This window comes from Podarcis raffonei, chromosome 5 (genome assembly GCF_027172205.1).
Source record: "Podarcis raffonei isolate rPodRaf1 chromosome 5, rPodRaf1.pri, whole genome shotgun sequence".
In the NCBI taxonomy this organism is placed as follows: Eukaryota; Metazoa; Chordata; class Lepidosauria; order Squamata; family Lacertidae; genus Podarcis; species Podarcis raffonei.
The window spans coordinates 94,448,933-94,469,502 of record NC_070606.1 but is presented as its reverse complement, the minus strand read 5'-3'; the positions used below and the strand labels follow the sequence as shown (position 1 = coordinate 94,469,502).

At 44.8% G+C, this 20,570-nt stretch overlaps 1 protein-coding gene across 2 annotated transcripts in view; it reads left to right on the top strand.

Annotated features, from left to right (window-relative positions):
• Positions 1-20,570, top strand: part of LOC128414831 (major facilitator superfamily domain-containing protein 8-like) — a 30,138-nt gene that overhangs the window by 659 nt on the left and 8,909 nt on the right. For both annotated transcript variants that reach the window (XR_008330746.1, XM_053390700.1), the window contains exons 2-9: positions 5,265-5,450; positions 6,059-6,121; positions 7,167-7,286; positions 10,383-10,462; positions 13,141-13,450; positions 15,046-15,119; positions 16,052-16,135; positions 19,849-19,978. Coding sequence is in view for 1 of the 2 variants with exons in the window: in XM_053390700.1 (XP_053246675.1) it covers positions 5,265-5,450; positions 6,059-6,121; positions 7,167-7,286; positions 10,383-10,462; positions 13,141-13,450; positions 15,046-15,119; positions 16,052-16,135; positions 19,849-19,978 (1,047 nt within the window). In the remaining variant the exon portion in view is untranslated. The remainder of the gene's footprint in view (positions 1-5,264; positions 5,451-6,058; positions 6,122-7,166; positions 7,287-10,382; positions 10,463-13,140; positions 13,451-15,045; positions 15,120-16,051; positions 16,136-19,848; positions 19,979-20,570) is intronic.

Genomic DNA, 20,570 nt, shown 5'->3' with positions numbered 1-20,570 from the left:
TGGTATCTCGGGTTACAGACGCTTCAGGTTACATACACTTCAGGTTACAGACTCTGCTAACCCAGAAATATTACCTCGGGTTCAGAACTTTGCTTCAGGATGAGAACAGAAATTGTGCGGTGGTGGCGCAGCGGCAGCAGGAGGCCCCTTTAGCTAAAGTGGTACCTCAGGTTAAGAACAGTTTCAGGTTAAGAATGGACCTCCGGAACGAATTAAGTTCTTAACCAGAGGTACCACTGTATACACGGTTTTTGTTGAGGCTGGTCTCAACATGCTGGTGTTGTTTTTGTGTGTATTATTAGATTTGGTACCCCACAATTTTATATGTACCTTGATCTCTCCCTCCCTCACCCCCTCACACGCATGCACATATCTACATGCGCCAGGGGTGCCAACTTGAATAAAATATGATGGGGCAGGTAAGCCCTGCCCCATGTAATCTGTCCCAGGATGCGGCACCCCCCCCATTTGAATGGCAATGCTCCCATCAACATGGGGGACACCCCCCTCAAATATTTTACTGGGGGGGGTCAAAGGGACCTCAGCTCTTATGAGTTGGTTCCTATGACACACTCACATACCGTTTTAGTTGAAGCTGGTCTCATCATGCTGGTGTTTATTATTATTTTTATTACGCCTTTACAGCTCTGGTACCCAGGTCTCCAGTCCAAAAAGGCTCCAGGAGTGACTTGCATTTGAGCAAAACAAAACAGTGCCTGCTGTGGTGCTTATAAGCTAAAGACACACACACACAGAGCACAAAGTGCAGAACAGCCTCCCTTTCCCCTATCTGGCCAAGAGGTCCTCCAGAAAGGGCTCCCTTGCTGCTTGTAGCACACTCCCTTGCTCCTTTGTAGCACACTCTGCCCCTAGGAAGCTCAGGTTTTAATGGGAGGAGCTTGGTGATGGAGGCTTGATGCTCTGATCCAGGGGTCAGCAAACTTTTTCAGCAGGGGGCCGGTCCACTGTGCCTCAGACCTTGTGGGTGCGGACTATATTTTTTGCGGGGAGAAAGAACACATTCCCATGCCCCACAAATAACCCAGAGATGCATTTTAAATGAAAGGACACATTCTACTCAGGTCAAAACACGCTGATTTCCGGACTGTCTGCGGGTCGGATTTAGAAGGCAATTGGGCTGGATCCGGCCCCCGGGCCTTAGTTGGTCTACCCATGCTCTGATCTAATGCAGATTTCATAGAGAGATTCTCATCTTTATTTCATGTTCCAGAAGTGCACATTGAGTGGTTTGAGGTTTTTCTGCCTCTGCCAGTTGTTCAGCATGCCTGCCTTGACAAGATCCTGGCCTGTAGATAATCAAACGAATTGCGTGGTTAAGTTTGAGAAGGTGCAGTTCTTTAGCCCTGAACTTTCCACACACACCTGCTTTGCTTCTGCCATTCCCAGATAAGTGGGAGGAGGTGACTGTAAGAAGTATTTTGCCATGCCCATCACTTAGAATCTTAGAGTTGGAAGGGACCCGAGGGTCATCTAGTCCAACCCCTGCAATGCAGGGATCTCAACTTAAGCATCCATGACAGATGGCCATCCAACCTCTGCTTAAAAACCTCCAAGGAAGGACAGTCCACCACCTCCTGAGGGAGACCGTTCCACTATCAAATAGCTCTTACTGTCAGAAAGTTCTTCCTGGTGTTTAGTCGGAATAATCCTTTTTGAAACTTGAATCCATTGGATCAAGTCCTGCGCTCTAGAACAGCAGAAAGCAAGCTTGCACCCTCTTCCATGTGCGATCCCTCCAGATATTTGAAGACGGCTATCGCATTTCTTCTCAGTCTCCTCTTTTCCAAGCTGAACATACCCAACTCTCACTTCTCACCACTTTCAACCTGTGCAGTTGGCTTGCTCCGGTGGAGTCCAGAATGCTGTGCCTTGTGAATTTGTTTTCCAGTTGCAAATGGTTTAACCCAGGAAACTAGTACCTGCATCCTAACCTTTGACTTCTAGAAGCTTGCCAATTGTCCTTGGATAGGTTGGCTGTTTGGGTTGCTGTTCCTCTGCCCTGTGAATGAGATGAGGTTAGCAGGCCATACTCCAGAGTAAGAACATAATAGGCTTGGGCTGCAATATGGAAATGTTTTTGGGGTAAGATGCTGGAGTAAGCATGATTGGAGTCAGAGGGGGTAGGCAATAGGGACCACAGGTACCATCAGCCTCAGACAGCATTGCCAAGGTCAGGGGTGAGGCCAGTGTTGTTGGACTACAGCTCCCTAGTCCTCACATTGGCTCACCCTTGAATGTGAGATTCCTCCCACTATTCTCAAGGTGCCGGAAGCAGCAGCCTTGCAGAAACTAAACAGGCCTGGGTTTTTGTCAGTGCCAGGATAGAAGAAATTCTGAAAGCCCTCACGGAAGAAAGCCAAGAGACAAATGTACAAAATCAGTAATAGTTGCAGGACACTTGGAGGGATAAAGCTTAGAAAAACATGACTAAAGGAGGTGATAAATATCCCTAAAATTAGGCATAGTGTGGATAATGTGGACAGAGGGGAGGTTTTCCTCCCACTCTTCTAATACTTGATCTTGGTGTTAAGAAAAGGGAACCCAAAATGATCAAGGGGATGCAACAATTTCCCTGTGAGGAAAAGTTGCAACCTTGGAGGATTTAAAATTTAGAAGAATAGGTGGATGTTTCATTTAGAGAAAAGGTGAGGCGAGACATGACTGTGAGTTGTACAAAATTATGCCTGGAAAGTGGAGAGAAACATGTTCTTCATTATTATTATTATTCTTATTATTATTATTATTATTAAAAAAATGTATACCGCCCTTCATATGTAGATTTCAGGGCAGTTTGCGACGTAAAAATACAAGATAAAAACACAAAACACATAATAAAACCAAGAACACGACACACACAAACACCAACCAACCAATAACAGCCCCACCCATAAGACTTGAATTCATGAACATCCAGTCAAAGACTTAATGAGCTGGGAGAGTCTGTGACAGAGAAGTCCACAATCAGAGGCACAAGCTTGAGCAGGAGAGGAGGGAGGCCACGAGGCAGAGATGAGTCCCACTGGTGAAGAGTCCTGGTGAAGAGTCCCGCTGCGACATGCACTCCTCTCACCTGGTTTCCCAGAACCAGAAGAGTCATGAAAAGGGCTGGGAAGTTAGCTTCACACAGGCACAGTCTCTTATTGCTTGGGAGAAGCCCTGGAGGGGAGGGGAGGTGGGGACTTTCAGTCTCAGCAACAGATCCATGGGTATGTTAAGCTTTTTTATAGGAAGACCCCAAAACTGTTGAGCTTTTTTGGGGGGAAACCTAACAGCAAAGTAGTGATTTTAAGCTTTTTGAGCTGCTTTTCCTATCATGTTGCCATACATCCAGGTTTTCCTTGACTTTTTGCCAATTTTGCAAAACCTCCCCTCGACGCCATTTTTACACCCAAAAACCAGCACAGCAGGAATTTTCCTGACGTATGGCAAGCAAGGGAGGAGCTGCTGTGTTCATGAGACACTCCACCCAGTCTGTGCAGATCAGTTTCTTGCTAATGAATAACTCCAGCTTGCAGGGTGTCACTCCTGATATTAATGACTCCTAGTCACCATGATGTATTCAGGAGCAGAGGCAACCTGCCACGTGGAAAGGTGTTGGTTGGGGAGCAATAATGGCAGAGGACTGTTGCCTTCAAGCCTTGCTTGCCACTGTGGGCAGCAGGATGGGTGAACCAGTTGGACCTGTGGCCTGATCTAGCAGAGCTCTGGTTTTGCATAAGAATACGGGAAGCTGCCTTGTATGATGTCAGGCCGTTGGCCCATCTAGTTCCATCTTGTCTGCACTGGCTGGCAGTGAAACTCCAGGGTTCCAGGAATTGAATCTTTCCCAGCCATACAGGCAGCCCTGTTCAGGGAAGTTTTTCATGTGTGACATTTTAATGTATTTTTAATCTTTGTTGGAAGCAGCCCAGAGTGGCTGGGGAAACCCAGCCAGATGGGCGGGGTACAAATAATAAATTATTATTATTATTATTATTATTATTATTATTATTATTATTATACTTGGAAATGCCAGTAGAGATTGAACCTGCAACCTGCCTTGCGTTCTCCTTGCAGCAAATGATGCTTGCGTGTTCTTTGATTAAGTGTGGGGTGCAGATGTAACAATACAACCAATAGGTTGCTTCACAGGGTTTTGAGAGTTAAAAAAAAGAGAAGCACATGTTGTAACAGTGAGCATAACATAACACACAACAGTACAAACAACCAAATAAAAGACTTCCTGTATCCTGTATCTGGCCTCCTTATTTACTTCTTATAAACTGTTTCCTTTATGAATAATTATTAAGATTTTTCTAATTATAACTTAAATGTCCACAAAGTCTCCTGCAGACATTAATTGAAACAAGTCCAGGTATGTATTTTGGGGCTCACCTTTGTGAATTGTGAACTGGAAAAAGGAAACTGCCAGCAAAAACGGAACGGCTAGATTAACAGAGGCAATTTGAGATCACACTAGACAAGAGTTTCAGAAAGCATGGGGGAAATGGAGAGACCACGGGACAACTCTCATGGCAACGACCTGTAGCCTCTCATACACAGGAGGCAACTCCTAGGGGCTGAGGGGTCTTTGGCCCTCCCAATAAAATATTTGAGGGGACTGCCCCCCCCAAACAGATTGGCATTGTCAAACAAATGATGTGCATGTAGCATGTCATGTGATCGATTGTGTAGGATGGGGCTTGTCTCTTCCCCAATGTTTTATTCAAGACCCCTGCTCTCATAACTATAAAGCCTTAAACCTTATAAAGCCTTAAATGGCTCAGAACCACAATGCCTCAATGACGACCTCTTTCCATATGAACATACCCAGACCTTGAGATCATCATCTGAGGCCCTTCTTTGTGTGCCTCCTCCACAAGAGATCTGGGGGGCGGCAAGACGAGAACGGGGCCTTCTCTGCAGTGGCTCCCAGTTTGTGGAACGCTCTCCCCAGGGAGACTCGCCTGGTGACTTCATTATACACCTTTCGGTTACCAGCAAAAATGTTCCTCTTTAACCAGGCCTTTGGCTGACTGACATCCAATGTCCTTTTAAAATGTGTTGGGGGTGATTGGGTTGTTTTGGTACTTACTTTTATTATGTATTTTGTGTTTTTATGTTGTAACTGCCCTGAGACCCACGGGTATGCAAATTTAAATAGCAATAATATTAATCATAATATTTTCTGGAAGCCACTTCTGATGGATGCTCTTTTTGATACTTTTCTATTTACTGGAGTTTATTTTTTCGCCTCTCCGCAGCTGTGATCCTGCCCACCCTCTGGGCTTACCTGCAAACTCTCAATGCTGAGCCCTACTTCCTGGGCCTGGGCATCTCTGCCTTTAGCTTTGCCGGGCTGATCACAGGCCCGCTGTTTGGATATTGGTCTGACCGTACCCATAAAACCAAGGCCATCATCCTCTTCGCCAACTTGTTTCAGATAGCAGGTGAGTGGGGGCTGCATTGAGAGTGGTGGCGGCAGGGGCAGTGGTTGTGTTTGGGGTCAAAGCATGCAGGTGAGGCTCCAGTCCCCCACGATAGGTGGAAGCTAAACTTTGCTGGAAACCACAGGAGAGGAGGGGCTCTTGTTCTTGCTTGTGGGTTTCCCATAGGCATCTGGTTGGCCACTGTGAGAACAGGATCCTGGATGGGCCATGGGCCTGATCCAGCAGGCTCGTCTTATATTAAGGGACTTAAAATGTCCTATCTCTTCCAGGCGACTTGCCAAGTGATGGCTGCATCTTGCACTTTCCAGCTCATTTCCGCCATCACTTTCCTTACAGCAAAGAGTATCCCTTAGGGGAAGTGGGTTTGTTGCACAAGAGCGCAAAGTCCACCCTAACCACACAAGCTGAATCGACCAGCATGTGATTGAACCCCACCTGCAAAAAGAGGGGGGTCCCAGAAAAAAGGGCGTGTAGACTCTAATTGTGCTCTGCTTTTTAGTAGATTGCTATATTGGGGAGAAAGTTGCTTTCTCTAGAGCAAGTTGATTTCATTTAGCCTGGTTTCCTCTGCAACTCATGCTTGTCTTTCCTGTGTCTTCCACTTCCAGGGAACTTCATGTACTTTGTCGGTGGTTCCAAATGGATGCTTCTGAGTGGTCGGCTGGTGGCAGGTAAGTGATGGAGTGGAGGGTGTATTTATGTTTGCGCATGTGAGACTTTTTTGAATAATAGTTGCATTTGGGTGGTGGGTCTTGGAGAAAAACATTGTTTCCTCTTTTCTAAAAAGAAATTGGGGTGTGAATGTATTTTTGTTGTTGTTTTCTAATGGGGAGGGAAAGAGTATTCCTTTAATTTTATTTCCTCCCCCCCCCCATTTAAAATGGATACCGCTGGAGGGGAATTTCGCATTCTTGTTTTGCTTTGCTTTTTGCCCCGCCCACTTCCACCTAGAGCCCTGCCCACTGTTGGAATGCACTCTCCCAAAGGTTTCCTGCACTTGAACCCAGCCTGCAGGCCAAAAGTAGCCCCCCCCCCATGCTTTAGGGATGGTTTTGTCATACATACACAGATCATTTTATCTGTATGCTGCCTTTCCATACTTAGAACCATACTCAGGGCGTCTTCCAACATGAAGAAATTTGCGTAATTACAAATACAGTGGTACCTTGGCTGTAGTTCCTCCACGCCACAAACCAGGAAGTGAGTGTTCTGGTTTGAGAACAATTTTTGGAAGCTGAACATCTGACACGACTTCCGATTGAGTGCAGGAAGCTCCTGCAGCCAATCAGAAGCTGTGCCTTGGTTTTTGAACCATTTCAGGAGTCGAACACACTCTTGGAACAGATTGAGTTCGACAGCCAAGGTACCACTGTAGAACAAAAGTGGTCATAAACAATAAATGAAACGCTTCAATAAGTACATAACCAATCTGATAATGATTTACCCACAAGTCAGAATAAGATCTAAAAATAACGATAAAAAATTAACAGCCACAACTGGCCCCCACACCCAAACAATACCCCAGCCTAAGAGTCTGTTCAGTAGCCTTAGGTTTTTTTTGTAGATGGAGTCAGTCCGGGGCATGCCTTCCCAGGCCAGGTGGAAAAAGCTCTGCAAGGCAGGGAACAGGTCTTTCAGGACTTACAGCTAGGATGGCCTCTGTCCTCTGTCCCCGCTTCCTCCCTCTGACTCTTTGTACTTGGCCCTCCCCTGCAGGTGTGGGCACAGGAGCAGGAGCATCCATCTTTGGCTACCTCACCCGAACCACCACGTCCCAGGAGCGCGCCACGGTGTTTGCGGCTGTCATGGCATGCCGGCAGGTTGGGCTACTCATCGGTAAGGCTGATTTCCTCTGCCCCACCCCTCTAAAAACCTTCAGTATATTCCTGTCTGCTATGGAAAGGGCTGGGTTAACCATTAAGCAAAATAAGCACATGCTTAGGGCACCAAGGGAAGAGGGGGGGCACCACAGAAATTTTTCCATTGCTGGGCTTTTAACATTGATGGCTGCAAATGGCTCAGCTGAGTGTTCATTTTCTCAGTGGAAGTCTATTAAAAATCCCAACAGAAGAAATATGCAACGAGGCAGGCTGGGTGCCTTATCTCAGTACGTAGTAAAGTATAGAAGCAGATGTGTTATGTAAGATTAGTTTTGAGGATCTGATCAATTAGACAAAGGAGGAGAATGTTTTTCTTTCCCCCCCTTTTAAAATAATTTTTTATTCAATTTTACATATAATTTCCATAAATCATATAACATATGTTCATATCTTATACAAGATTTTAGACTTCCATCAACTGTTCAGTTTCTGTTAATTGGTTCTCATGGGAAACTTACAGATTCTGGCTTCGCACAATTAACTCAAGGCAGTGTCAATTTACTCTTGGCAGAAAGCCCAGGTCTGCTTGACCTAGAAACTACTTACTCTGATTGGTTAACGACCAGCACTCAACTCTGTTATCTAGGGATTGCTAGCACAGTGTGAGGTTAGGTGTGTTAGGAGTAGGAGTGCTGTGTATGGTTAAGAGCCAGTGTGGTGTAGTGGTTAAGAGCGGTAGTCACGTAATCTGGGTAACCGGGTTCGCGTCTCTGCTCCTCCACATGCAGCTGCTGGGTGACCTTGGGCCAGTCATACTTCTTTGAAGTCTCTCAGCCCCACTCACCTCACAGAGTGTTTGTTGTGAGGGAGGAAGGGGAAGGAGAATGTTAGCTGCTTTGAGACTCCTTAAAGGGAGTGAAAGGCGGGATATCAAATCCAAACTCTTCTCTTCTTCTTCTTCTTAAGAGAGAGAGAGAAAGAAAGGATTTATTTTGCTTTGTTTTGTATGCAGAAACTCTGCTGGTTTTATTTTTCCTTTTAATAAATCCTGTAAATAGTTATTCTGAGTCTAGCTGGCTAGTCATTTCCACCTCAACTAGCTTCTTCGCTGTGCAGGAAAACTCTGCTACGTTTGGGCTAAAGCCATTAGAGCTATGCCTGACACTTCAAAGTTCCATGATCAACTACATCTGAAGATTTTTCAATCTTTATCACTTAATCTGCATTTCACTAATTTCGTTTCATTTCGACAAATCAAATTTTGTTCTGTGGTTTATTATTATTAATACTTTGAATTAGATATGTTTGGGGGTACCAAAGTGCTCAGGTCCTCTAAAGGTTTTCATCCTGCCCTGGCTATGCATTTCTGTTATTACCATACCTCCCTGGATGTTTGTGGGGACTCAGGTGGAAAGCAAAGGCAGAGATCAGTCCACTTGTGGACCAATTTTCCAGTCCAGACCATTTGTTTAGTCTGCAATTGCCACGAAGACGGAACACGTGGAGGATGTGACTATCAAGGGTTAATGTCTACAGTGGCGGATCTCTGCCTCTGCTGTCAGGGGCAGCATGTCTCTGAATCCTAGTTGCGGGAATTCACATGTGCGGAGAGTTCTCTTGCTCTCACGTCCTGTTTGTGCTCTTCTCATCGGCATGTGGCCGGCCACGGGGAGAGCAGGATGCTGGGACAGATAATTATTTAACCTGACCCAGCAGGTCTCTTCTGATGCTCTGAGGAACAAGAACATGCAGATTAACTGCTTGGTATGGCATAACACGCTTGCTTTGTTTCATATGGAGCAAGCGGGAGGCATAATCCTCAGCCCTTCCCTGCTTAACCAGGAACAATTTATTAATTATTACAAAACAGTGTGGAAGCTTTCAGAGGAACAAACTGGGTGCAGTGCAATTGTTGCAGTTTGAAATGCACACACAGAGAAGGAGAAAGGTGTAGGTTTTTTAAAAAGGTGCAATACAAATGAAGGCTTATTTGGCCTTTTTTGTAGACCCAGTTCCTTGATATCCTGATGTAGCAAGTGCCTCTGCATGGAAAAGCAGTGTTTCTTTTCATTTCATTTCACTTTTAATTTTTATACAGCCTTTCTATATTGCTGTATACAAGGCAGCTCACAAGCCGAAGAAACCGTAAAGTTTTCACACCTTATAGCAGTGTGATCCAGTACAGAAATGTCATTGTGAAAATGTAACATTAAAATAAACAAGTTACAGCAAATGAAGTAATACTCGGCCATCCATTAGAATATAATAGTACACAATAAAACTAAATACCAGCAAATAATAACTAAACAGAAATGCACTCTTAACAATTACAATCTATAATTTCTAAACTATAATCTATAAAAGTAACAGCGCACAAAACAACAATACAAATTTAAAAGCAAAGACACACAATGTATAAATTTTTTTTTTAAAAAAATAAGAATAATCCCCAAACTCTCCTCCTCTCTTCCCACTGCTTCTGCTGTTCCTAAGTCATGATCTGAGAAAGGCCACTAGGGCTGGAGGGTTGGGCAAAGCAGGTGGGAAAAGCCATTGTCTGGTGGCTAGCACAAAGTCTCTTTCTTCCAGTATGTGCCTAAGCCTTGCAGATAAGCAGATAAAAGTTTCCAACCTTCTAAAAGGTAGTTGTGTTTCTGATCTGGCTTCTGCGGAGAGGAGGAGCCCCTCTTCCACAGCCAGAAGTGTAAAAGAACATACAAGACCCTGCTTGGTCAGTGCAATTTGGACTTGTTTGTAGTGGTCAATCCCAGCCACCATCCTGGTCTCACAGTGGCCGGCCAAATGTCCATCGGCAACCTGCGCCTCTGCTTAAAAGGATTGCTGCTACTGAGAATAGTGTGAGTGGGTGGGCAGGTCATGCCACAACAAGCTGAACATGGAGGTTGCAGCCTGCGTGGCTCAGTTGGTTAGCACGTGGTGCTGATAATGCCAAAATTGCAGGTTCGATTCCTGTATGAGACAGCGGCATATTCCTGCCTTGCAGGGTTTTGCACTAGGGTCCCTTCCAACTCTACAGTTCTAAGATTCTAAGCTTTTGTACATTGCTGCCATGCTGCTTTCAGACACCTGACTTGCCACTTTTGCCCCCCAGGGCCAGCTTGTAACCTGTTCCTGCGCCTCTGTAACTTCCAGGTGGGGCCCTTCGTGGTCGACAAGTTCACATCGCCCGGGGTGAGTAGAAGCACTTTGTTAGAAACTATGTATAATCCAGCCTGGTGCATTTGATCCCATGGATGAGGCAAGCTCCTCTCCACAATTCTGCAAGGCCCGGCCCACGGATGAGGTAGGATGCGGCTCCCGCCTTGAGTGGCAGGAGGCCCAGGGGTGGTGCCCACCTTTCCTTTGCCGCCTGTCCATTCCAGCAGCACTGGCTTCCAGTGGGATCTCACTAAATGCCTGAGATCTTGCAAAGGAAACCTCACCGAAAGTTGGCACTGCTGCCAGCACTTTGCGGGCAACAGCTGAGCAATGCAGGTAAAGAGAGGCACCCTGGTAGCAGCGGGGGGGGGGCACATTTCTCCTCAAGCGACAAAACAGGATGCACCGCCCCTGCACACGGCTGTTGAGCGGATTGGGCAGGATGGGCAACACCTTTTCAGATTGCAGGTAGTGTAGAAAAGGAAGATGTCCCTGCAATTGGGAAATCAAGCGAATCAGCTAAAGGACTGGGCTGGAACCGTTGTCCCTGGTACACTAGACTGCTACGTGCAGGGCGTTCTCCTGTGTGGGGGATCATTTAAATGTATCAGAAAAGTCCCAAAGTGGTGCAGTTCCTACTACTTTATGTCAGGAGCTTGGCCTACACTCGAGTAGGACCCTGGCAGAGATACATGCCCTACTAGCATGTTCTCTACCTCCTGGTCTTTCGTTCGGGAGCTTCATAAGCCTTTTTCAGCCCGAACATCACAGCAACCGATGCCAACAGATACTGGCACACTTAGGGATCCGCAGAGTCTTTGCAGCTTGCGTAACAGACCTCAGCATTTTGGCTAATCTACTTTATTTACATATAAACACACATGGAGCACTGCAACATGGCTCCCTCTCTCTCTAGCATCAGACAGCAAAGAGAAAAAGAGCAAAGGACAATAGTCCCACTTCACAGAACACAGTAACACAAACATCCTGTCTCTGTCACTTCCCACTCTGTGGAGTCAAAACATACACCGTCATGTGAAAGACAAAAATCCCATGACTGCAATCATGGAGCAGGAATTCTAACACTTTATTCCTGCCTAATTCTGGTGCAAACACACCCAGTCTAACTTTGGGAGGAGTTATTTGTCTTTGTAAGAGGCTGGAGGAAAGTCAGAATGGTTATGCTCTGACTCTTTGGCTGGAAAACACTGGAGGGGAAGAATCGGCCACTTGCCCCCAACTATTCAACTTTTTAATTATTATTTCATTCAGTGTGTGACAAGGCTGGCAGAGTATTGCAAGAATTCAACAAAAGAGAAAAAGAAAAGCATTTGAGCCCGGTCAGGTGTCAAGTAAAGAGATGAAAGATATATCAGAAAGATCTTGTGCAAAAGAGGCGAAGTGGCAGTATTCCAACATAAGACAGAAACAGGGGATCAAAGACTCATATAATCAAAAACAGCACCAGATGAAATCATATTTGGATGGAATGTGCCGACTGTGTCATTAAATAAGGTGCAAAAATAATCGCCAGCCAGCTGCAAAGTCCCAACAGATCCGCTTCCTCTCTGAGAATCCAGACTTAGTGAGTGCATTTATTCTGATGCGGCTATAAAGAAGGCTTTTAAAACCCCAGTTTGTAATAGACTTTGTGGAAGTGTCCTTCTAGTCTTGAGCTGTTAGCAAACGAGTTATCAGTATCTTTTCTCCTTAATAGTGTTCTAGCTGGAAGTTTGCAAAATTATACGTGGCATAGAGAAAGAGGACGCTGAGACGTTTTTCTTCCTCTCTCTGAACGCTAGAACTGGGGTAGCCGTGTTGGTCTGATGCAGTCAAAATAAATAAATAAAATTTTAAAAAGGTTTTCAAAAAATCAAAAAATCAATTTTTAATTTTATTTTTTTTACTAGAACTGGGGGACATTCAAAGTTTCAGGGCAGATAAATGAAATTAGTTCTTCAAGCAGCACATTGCTGGAACTATGGCACTCGGTCCTCCAGGAAGCAGTGATGACCACCAACTTTGATGGTTTTAAGAGAGGATTAGAGAAATTCATGGAGGCAGAGAAGGCTATCGATGGCTCCTAGCCACAATGGCTATGCTCTGCTTCCACAGCTGGAGGCAGCCATGCTTCTGAAGTATCCCAGTTGCTGGAAACCTCAGGAGAGGAGAGTGCTCTTGTGCTCAAATCCTGCTCACTGGTTTCCCACAAGCATCAGGATGCTGGACTAGATGGGCCATTGGCCTGATCCAGCAGGCTGGCTGTAAGTCCCTGTGTCCTTTTTTAAAAAAAATATTCTTTATTGAAAAAAGGGTGGATCTAGACACAGGGGGAAAACACTATAAATAAGTCAGAAACTAGATTGTTATAACAAAAGGAATAAAATCTCTACGGAAAATCGCGTTTTAAAGTTTCCTGCTCTCTGGCACCATCTGGTGTTGCATTTTATAGTGCATTCAAATCAGTGTTTTTTTACTAATGTAACTGAGTCCATAGAAAGTACGGAACTACAAGTGCACAAAAGAAGAAGAAACAAGAAATAGAAAACAAAACAGAAAAAAGATATTGTGTACATTACAAAAAAGGGGGGGAAGCTTGTTGTAGCAAACCAACCTGTGATCCTCCGATGAAGGGTAGCACATAAATTTAACAAATGAATGCTCTGGGCGATGCACTCATGCTCAGGCTTTTCTTTCCTCCATTCCTTCAGATCTTCATGTGCATGGTGTGGCTGCTTCTGCAGATCATTGTTGCGACGCTGTACTACGATCTGCCGCCGCCATTGGCTCACTCCTCAAAGGCCCCGGCGGCGGCTGTGCGGGACGCTGTGGAAGAGGAGGAGGAGAAGCCTCTTGTGCAACACGAGGAGGCAGCGGAGAGCAGCAGCTATGGCAGCACCTCCGCGGAGCATCGGGAAGCTGTTTCAGGTGACGAGGTTCGGTATGTGCCCAATGGGCACTTGGCTGATGAAGAAGCCTCTTTGGAGAAGACTCCTGCCTATAATTTCAGCTCCATGACAGGTGAGCTCTCTTCCGTGGTGGGTATGGGGCCATCAAAGACAGGGGACCACATTCCCTTCCAGGCAGCCTCGCAGGGGCCACATGGCAGTGGTGGGCGGGGCCAGAGGCAAAAGTGGGAGGAGCAGTGGGTGGGGCTTTTACCTTTCTGCCGTAGACTAGTGTCTACCCTCCTCTCTCTGCCCTCACTGCAGGTGGTAGTAATAATAATAATAATAATAAAATTTATTTGTACCTCACTCATCTGACTGGTTTTTCCCAGCCACTCTGGGTGGCTTTCAGCATATTTGTTGTTGTTGTTGTTTAGTTGTTTAGTCGTGTCCGACTCTTTGTGACCCCACGGACCAGAGCACGCCAGGCACTCATGTCTTCCACTGCCTCCTGCACCTTGGTCAAACTCATGTTCGTAGCTTCGAGAACACTGTCCCACCATCTCATCCTCTGTCGTCCCCTTCTCCTTGTGCCCTCCATTTTTCCCAACATCAGGGTCTTTTCCAGGGAGTCTTCTCTTCTCATGAGGTGGCCAAAGTATTGGAGCCTCAGCTTCACGATCTGTCCTTCCAGTGAGCACTCAGGGCTGATTTCCTTAAGAATGGATACGTTTGATCTTCTTGCAGTCCATGGGACTCTCAAGAGTCTCCTCCGGCACCATAATTCAAAAGCATCAATTCTTTGGCAATCAGCCTTCTTTATGGTCCAGCTCTCACTTCCATACATCACTACTGGGAAAACCATAGCTTTAACTATACGGACCTTTGTTGGCAAGGTTCCAGCATATTATGAAAACATAATAAATAATAAATCATTAAAGATTAAAAAGCAAGACACACGGCTTGGGAGAGAGCCCTAGGGGCCAGGTTGATGGGCCCATCTGATCCCTAGACCCGAAGTTCTCCATCTCTGATCCAAAGCTTTCCCTACAAGAAGGCACATGCAGAAGGCTAGAGCTGAGCCTCCCTTTTCTGGTCTGCAAGTTCAGAAAGTTGGCATGTTGGAGGATGCTGCCTCAACTCTTTTTCCCATCGCCATCTCATAAAACAAGCCAACCAATTTCCAAATGTTCTGGTAGCTCTCATGGCAGAAGAGGGCCTTGAGAACAGAGCATCTTCCAAGGAAAGGACAAAATGGGAGGCAGGCAGGGGCAAAGTAAAGGTTAAAGTTAAGTTTATTAAAAAAATAATTTTTCGAGTCCTTGTTTCTCAATTTGATCCTTTCACCTGGCTTTGTATGTTTCATGGTATTTTATGCGTTGTGACTTGTCATTAGTTTTTATTGATTACTGCTTAACAATGCTTTATTGTTAAGTGTAAACTGTTTAATTATTATTTGCTGACTTCACTGTTAACTATTATATTCTAATGGATGGTTGAATATTGTTTCATTTGATATTAGTTGTTTATTTTAAAGTTAAGTTTTTATTGTGACCTTTTTTTGTGTCGGATCAGATTCTTGTGAGGTGTGCAATCTTTGTTGTTTCTTCAGCTTGTGAAACACCAGTAATATAAAAAGGCGGTATACAGATTAAAAGTGAAATGAAATAATGTCCCGTCCGGCGTTGTTTTGGCTCTTTTGTGCCTCAACGAGATTTGTCATTGCAGAGTACCTGAGGGAAGAGGTGGTGGTTCTGCTGACAGCCCAGTTCATTACGCTCTTCAATCAAACCGCCCTAGAGGCAGGTGACATTTTGATGTGTTGCATGCTCAGGCAAATCCCATGCTCATTGTATAGATTGTCCCTCTCCCTTCCTGGCTGGTTCTCACACTACTTATCCCTTTGGGAAGCGCCAATTATTTCTCATTTCCCGCCCTGCACCTCAAGTCCTCCCAGCTGCATTTGCAGCAATTTGTAACGCAAAATTAAAATCGGTGCCAAGCAATGAGGTCAAAAGAATAGGGTGGGTCCTAATCTATAGGCGTCAAAGGCCAGAGAAAAGAGGAACATCTTCAGCAGATGACGAACGCTGTACAGTGAAGATGTTAGGTACACCCACAGACACTTATGGACTCATTGTTAAAACTGTGTTTATGGAAGACAATCTTACTCGGCTACGAATGATTGCCAAAGAAGGGGAGGGGGCGCCACAGCTTAGGAACTGCCCCAGAAAAAGCCATCTCCCAGATCCCCATTTCCTACGTCTCTTAAGTAGTAGTAGTAGTAGTAGTAGTAGTAGTAGTAATTTCTTATTTATGCCCCAACCATCTGGCTTGGTTTTCCCAGCCACTCTTGGTGACTCCCAAGAGAACATTAAAAACACGATAAAAAAATCAAACATTAAAAACTTCCCTAAACAGGGCTGCCTTCAGTTGTCTTCTAAAAGTCAGATAGTTGTTTATTTCTTTGACTTCTGCTGGGAGGGTGTTCTACAGGGCGGGCGCTACTACCAATAAGGCCCTGTGCCTGGTTCCCTGTAGCCTCACGTCTCGCAGGGAGGGAACTGCCAGAAGGCCCTCAAAGCTGGACCTCAGGGTCCGGGCTGAATGATGGAGGTGGAGATGCTCCTTCAGGTATACTGGGCCGAGGCCATTTAGTGTGCTGGTGGAACATAAAGGGGGCCATTGGTTTCCCCTATTCTCCTGGATGCTCACGTATGTTTTCTTCCTCTAGACGATGGTGACCCCAATCACCCAGAAGTTCTTGAATTTTGGGGAGCTGGAGAACAGCATCATGTATTTCCTCTGCGGTGTGGAGGTAAGTGCCAAGACCTATGGCAAAGAGCCCTCAGACGAGGGACCAAGGTGAGAGTATCTCTCTGGCTACTTTCTTCCCCCCTCCTTAAAATGTGACTTTGTCTGACTTCTTCAGAGCTGAAAGTTGTTTTTGAGGGGGACGTCAATTTCTGTAATGTGTATATTTGTGTGTAAGCGTGATCCCTGCCCAATTTCTCCAACTGTTGCCGCTGGTTAAACAGGTTGGGCAGGCTTTTAAACTGTATGCAAACCTTTGAACCTGTTAACTGTGAGAGAAAATGTGATAAGGTTATTTACCACAAGCCACCCCTTTCCAGTCTCGGGGTGGCGTGGGAAGAGGTATCTAGCCCTGGTTACTCATCTGGTTAGTGATATTAGAGAGGGAAGCTAGTATCTAGTGTCCTAATCATTGGAAACTCAGTGTAGCAAAGAGGACATATTCTCTCTGTTCGGGGAAAGCTGTTTTGCTTTAAGCCACTTCCTCCAAAAGGACTTTGAAGGGGTCCCCCCCGTGACAGCTGATTTTATTCATCCGTTCATTAAATTCATATACCACCCCTACTCAGAAGATATCAGGGCAGTTCACAGAATAAAATCCAAGATAAAACACAAGCAAACAATTAAACCAAAACAGCAACAAAAATGATTGCTCCCACCCCTTCCCACAGATATGTTTAAAAGGCTGTAAGATATTAATCTGCCAAAGGCCTGGTAGAAGAGGAATGTTTTCACCTGACACCTAAAAATGTATACAGTGGTACCTCTGGTTGTGAACGGGACCCATTCCGGAGGCCCATTCACAACATGAAAAGAGCGCAACCCAGAGCGGCGTGTCTTCGCACACACTGGTTGCGATTCGCCACTTCTGTGCATGCGTGTAACGTCATTTTGCGCTTCTGCGCATGTGCGAGCGGCGAAACCTGGAAGTAACCATTTCTGGTACTTCTGGGTTGCCGTGGGACGTAACCCCTAAAGAACGTAACATGAAGCGGACATAACAGGCGGTATGACTGTAATGAAGGTGCCAGGCGAACCTCCCTAGGCAGAGCATTCCACAAACGGGGAGCCACTGCAGAAAAGGCCCCGTTCTCATATTGCTGACTTCCAGACCTCTCGTGGAGGAGGCACATGAAGAAGGGCCTCAGATGATGAGTACAGAGTCTGGGATGGTTCATGTGGGGAGATGTGGTCCTTGAGGTACTGCGGTCCTGACTGGTGCTTATACCATTGAAGATGAATAGGTGCTGGAAGAGCAGCTTCAAAGGAAGGTGCTGTTACTGCTGATTGACAGGCTGGTTATGGCAACCTCCTTTATTTATTTTTTTATAGATATTTATTGAAGTTTTCAAAAAATAGAGAAAAAACAAAAAGACAATTAAAAACACATAAAATTTACATTCCTTACTTTCAATAACATATTTCCTTGACTTCCCCACACCTCCCCTTCTTGTATTCCAGTTCCAATTTTTAGCTCAGCAAGTTCTTGTCCCCAAATTTTACCTTATTATATTTAATTCATTTTAGTTAACCAATTTTAACTTATAAACCCCAGTCTTTATACATCAGTACTTATTCTTAAAAATCTTTTTCTAAGGTCGACCCCAATTCCCTTCCACGAATTCCCCATTTTTATATTAGTAGCAAAACAGAATAAAAAGAAACAGAGTATAATTGTACACCCTTTGGATTCCCAAAGCCCCACCCCCCCTTTCCCGGTTTCGAACCCCAACAAATGTCCACCAGTCTATCTGCTGTCAGCCTGGTGACCTCACGTCCGAGGCACTTAATTCTCTCTCAATTCCTCTCTGCTGGTTTTTTTGATAGTCCTTTGTATTGGACACCAAATCTCGAAGAAGCTCTGTCCCAATAAGGTCCATGTTTCTTCCAGCCAGACCTCCATATTTAAAAGTGGAGCCGAAATCTTGTTTCTTGCTTCTCTTAAGTCCAAATTTCCCAAAAGCTCCAGTATGGCAACCTCCTTTAAACCCTGGCAAAATTGAGTCACCTGTCGTCATTATGACATTGCCAAAGTTGGCTACCGGGAGTAAGGTATTGGGTATTACAAAAGTTTTAAAAACCATATTGTCAGAAAAGCACTATTAAATGTCTGGGTCAGATATAAAGATTTGCTGGAAAATAAAACTCCAAGGTGGTTGTAGCCAATGGAAGCTAAGGCAGTTAAAAAGTTAAATATGGAGTCGAAATGGCCAAGATATTGGGAAATTCTGGAAAAGGAAGGGGACAAATTGAGATTGCAGAGTTTTGAAAAATTAAAAGGGAAGGTGAGAGATTGGTTGCACTATCATCAAATAAATGAAGTGTTTAAATTGGACAGTAAAATTGGCTTCCAGGTGGAAAAATCAAAATTAGAGACTGAACTGTTAGAACCCAGTACTAAGAATTTGTCAAAAATGTATAACTTGCTGCTGAAATGGAATACACAAGATGAAACGGTTAAATCAACTATGATTAAATGGGCTCAGGACATTGGTCATAATATTCTGTTCGCTGACTGGGAAAAGTTGTGGACCACCGGGATGAAATTCACGGCATGTAATGCCTTAAGAGAAAATATAATGAAAATGATTTATAGGTGGTACATAACCCCAGTCAAGCTTGCAAAGATCTACCACTTGCCTGACAATAAATGTTGGAAATGTAAGGAAAAGGAAGGTACATTTTTTCACCTCTGGTGGACGTGCCCGAAGATTAAGGCATTCTGGGAAATGATTTATAATGATCTGCCATGATTCATTTTCACCAAGTGTCTGATAAACTGATAACCAAGGCTTGGATATTTTTGTGGGCGGTGTATACACCTCTTGACTGCTGTACGTGGGTCTGCCCTTGAAGACAGCTTGACTTTGAATCCAGGGTTATATAATTCTGGGTTTTGGTTGACAACAATCCGTTTCCAAGCCAAATTCAAGAACCTCATGGCTGTTTCCTTTTTAAAACATATCTTTACAGGAATTTTTAGTATGGGGAAAAATATTATGACGCATACAGCAACAGGCTATCAAGAATTTAAAACCAGGATGAGTGCAAACTAAGGAAAAATCACCTGGAAAGAGTAACAGAAAAATATATAAATGAAAGAATAAGGAGTGTTTGTTGCTGTATTGTGTTTTTACTGTTTTTGTTGGGAGCCCTCCAGAGTGGCTGGGGCAACCCAGTCAGATGAGTGGCATAATAATGATAATAATAATAATAATAATAATAATAATAATAATAATAATAATAATAGGAATTATGTCAAGCAAATCATTAGACCTAATACAATGGAGTAAGGATTTTCAATAAGAAATGTTGCAACATGTCATGGTAAAAAAGTACTGTTCTTTATTTATTTTATATTAAATGAATTTTTTAGTTATTACTTCACTTTATAAAACAGAGAGAACACTTACAGTAACAAAGGAAATTTAATTTTTTTAAATAAAAAAACCTATAGCATAGACATACCATAGGAGTTGCTGGACATGAGTTAAAATAATGCAGTCCAAGTAAAGACTATCAGATCATTAACTATAGTTTGCCAGGCCTGGGGATGAAGGTTGTCTTTAAAAAGATGGTTCTGCTGTATATGTTAAGCCGTTAAGGTGTACGCAGCCTCCTTCTCGGTAGAAATGCATAGGATTGCACCGTTGATGTCTAGTCATGTGAGAAGTCTGTGATGCTCAAAATGGCCGTCTTCTCTCTCCCTGCCTTCAGGTCATTGCTGGCTTCTTCCTGGTGCGCTGCCTGAGCACTCGCCTGTCTGACCGCATCCTCTTGGTCCTTGGCCTGGTCATCTGCAACATAGCCTGTGCTTGGTGCCTGTTCTTCCTGGTACGGCCCCGAGGTAACGTTGCTGAGCTCCTGACAAGGTCCTTCCATGGTCCTGTTGATCCTCTTTGGTGAAACTGGTATCCTTGGTCAACCCCATGCCTATGCGAAGTGGAAGCCAGCTTTGACAGAATTTCCCAGTTGGGAAATGCTGCAGCTGGAATGAACTGGGAGAGCAATAAGAAGTGGTTCCACAGCCAGGAGTGTTGAGATTCCTGCTTTGCCGGGGGTTGGACTAGATGCCCCTCGGGCTCCCTTCCACCTCTACAATGCTATGATTCTATGACCTGGGAGCCTGGCGCTGCCCTCCAGATCTTTGTCTTGACCTTGAAACTCTCCTTAGGCCAAACCCGACATCCCTCACTGGCCCTGCTGAAAAGCTTCCTGCACGTTTTGATGGAAGGTGTATGGGTGTGTTTAGACACCAGATTACAGTGCTACCTCCGGTTGCGAACGGGATCCGTTCTGGAGGTCTGGCCGCATCCTGAGGAATTTGCAACCGGAGGACCGCTTCTGTGCATGCACATGGCATGGTTTAGCACTTCTGCACATGCGCACTTGGCGAAACCCGGAAAAATACTTCCGGGGTTTGCCACGTTCGCATCCCA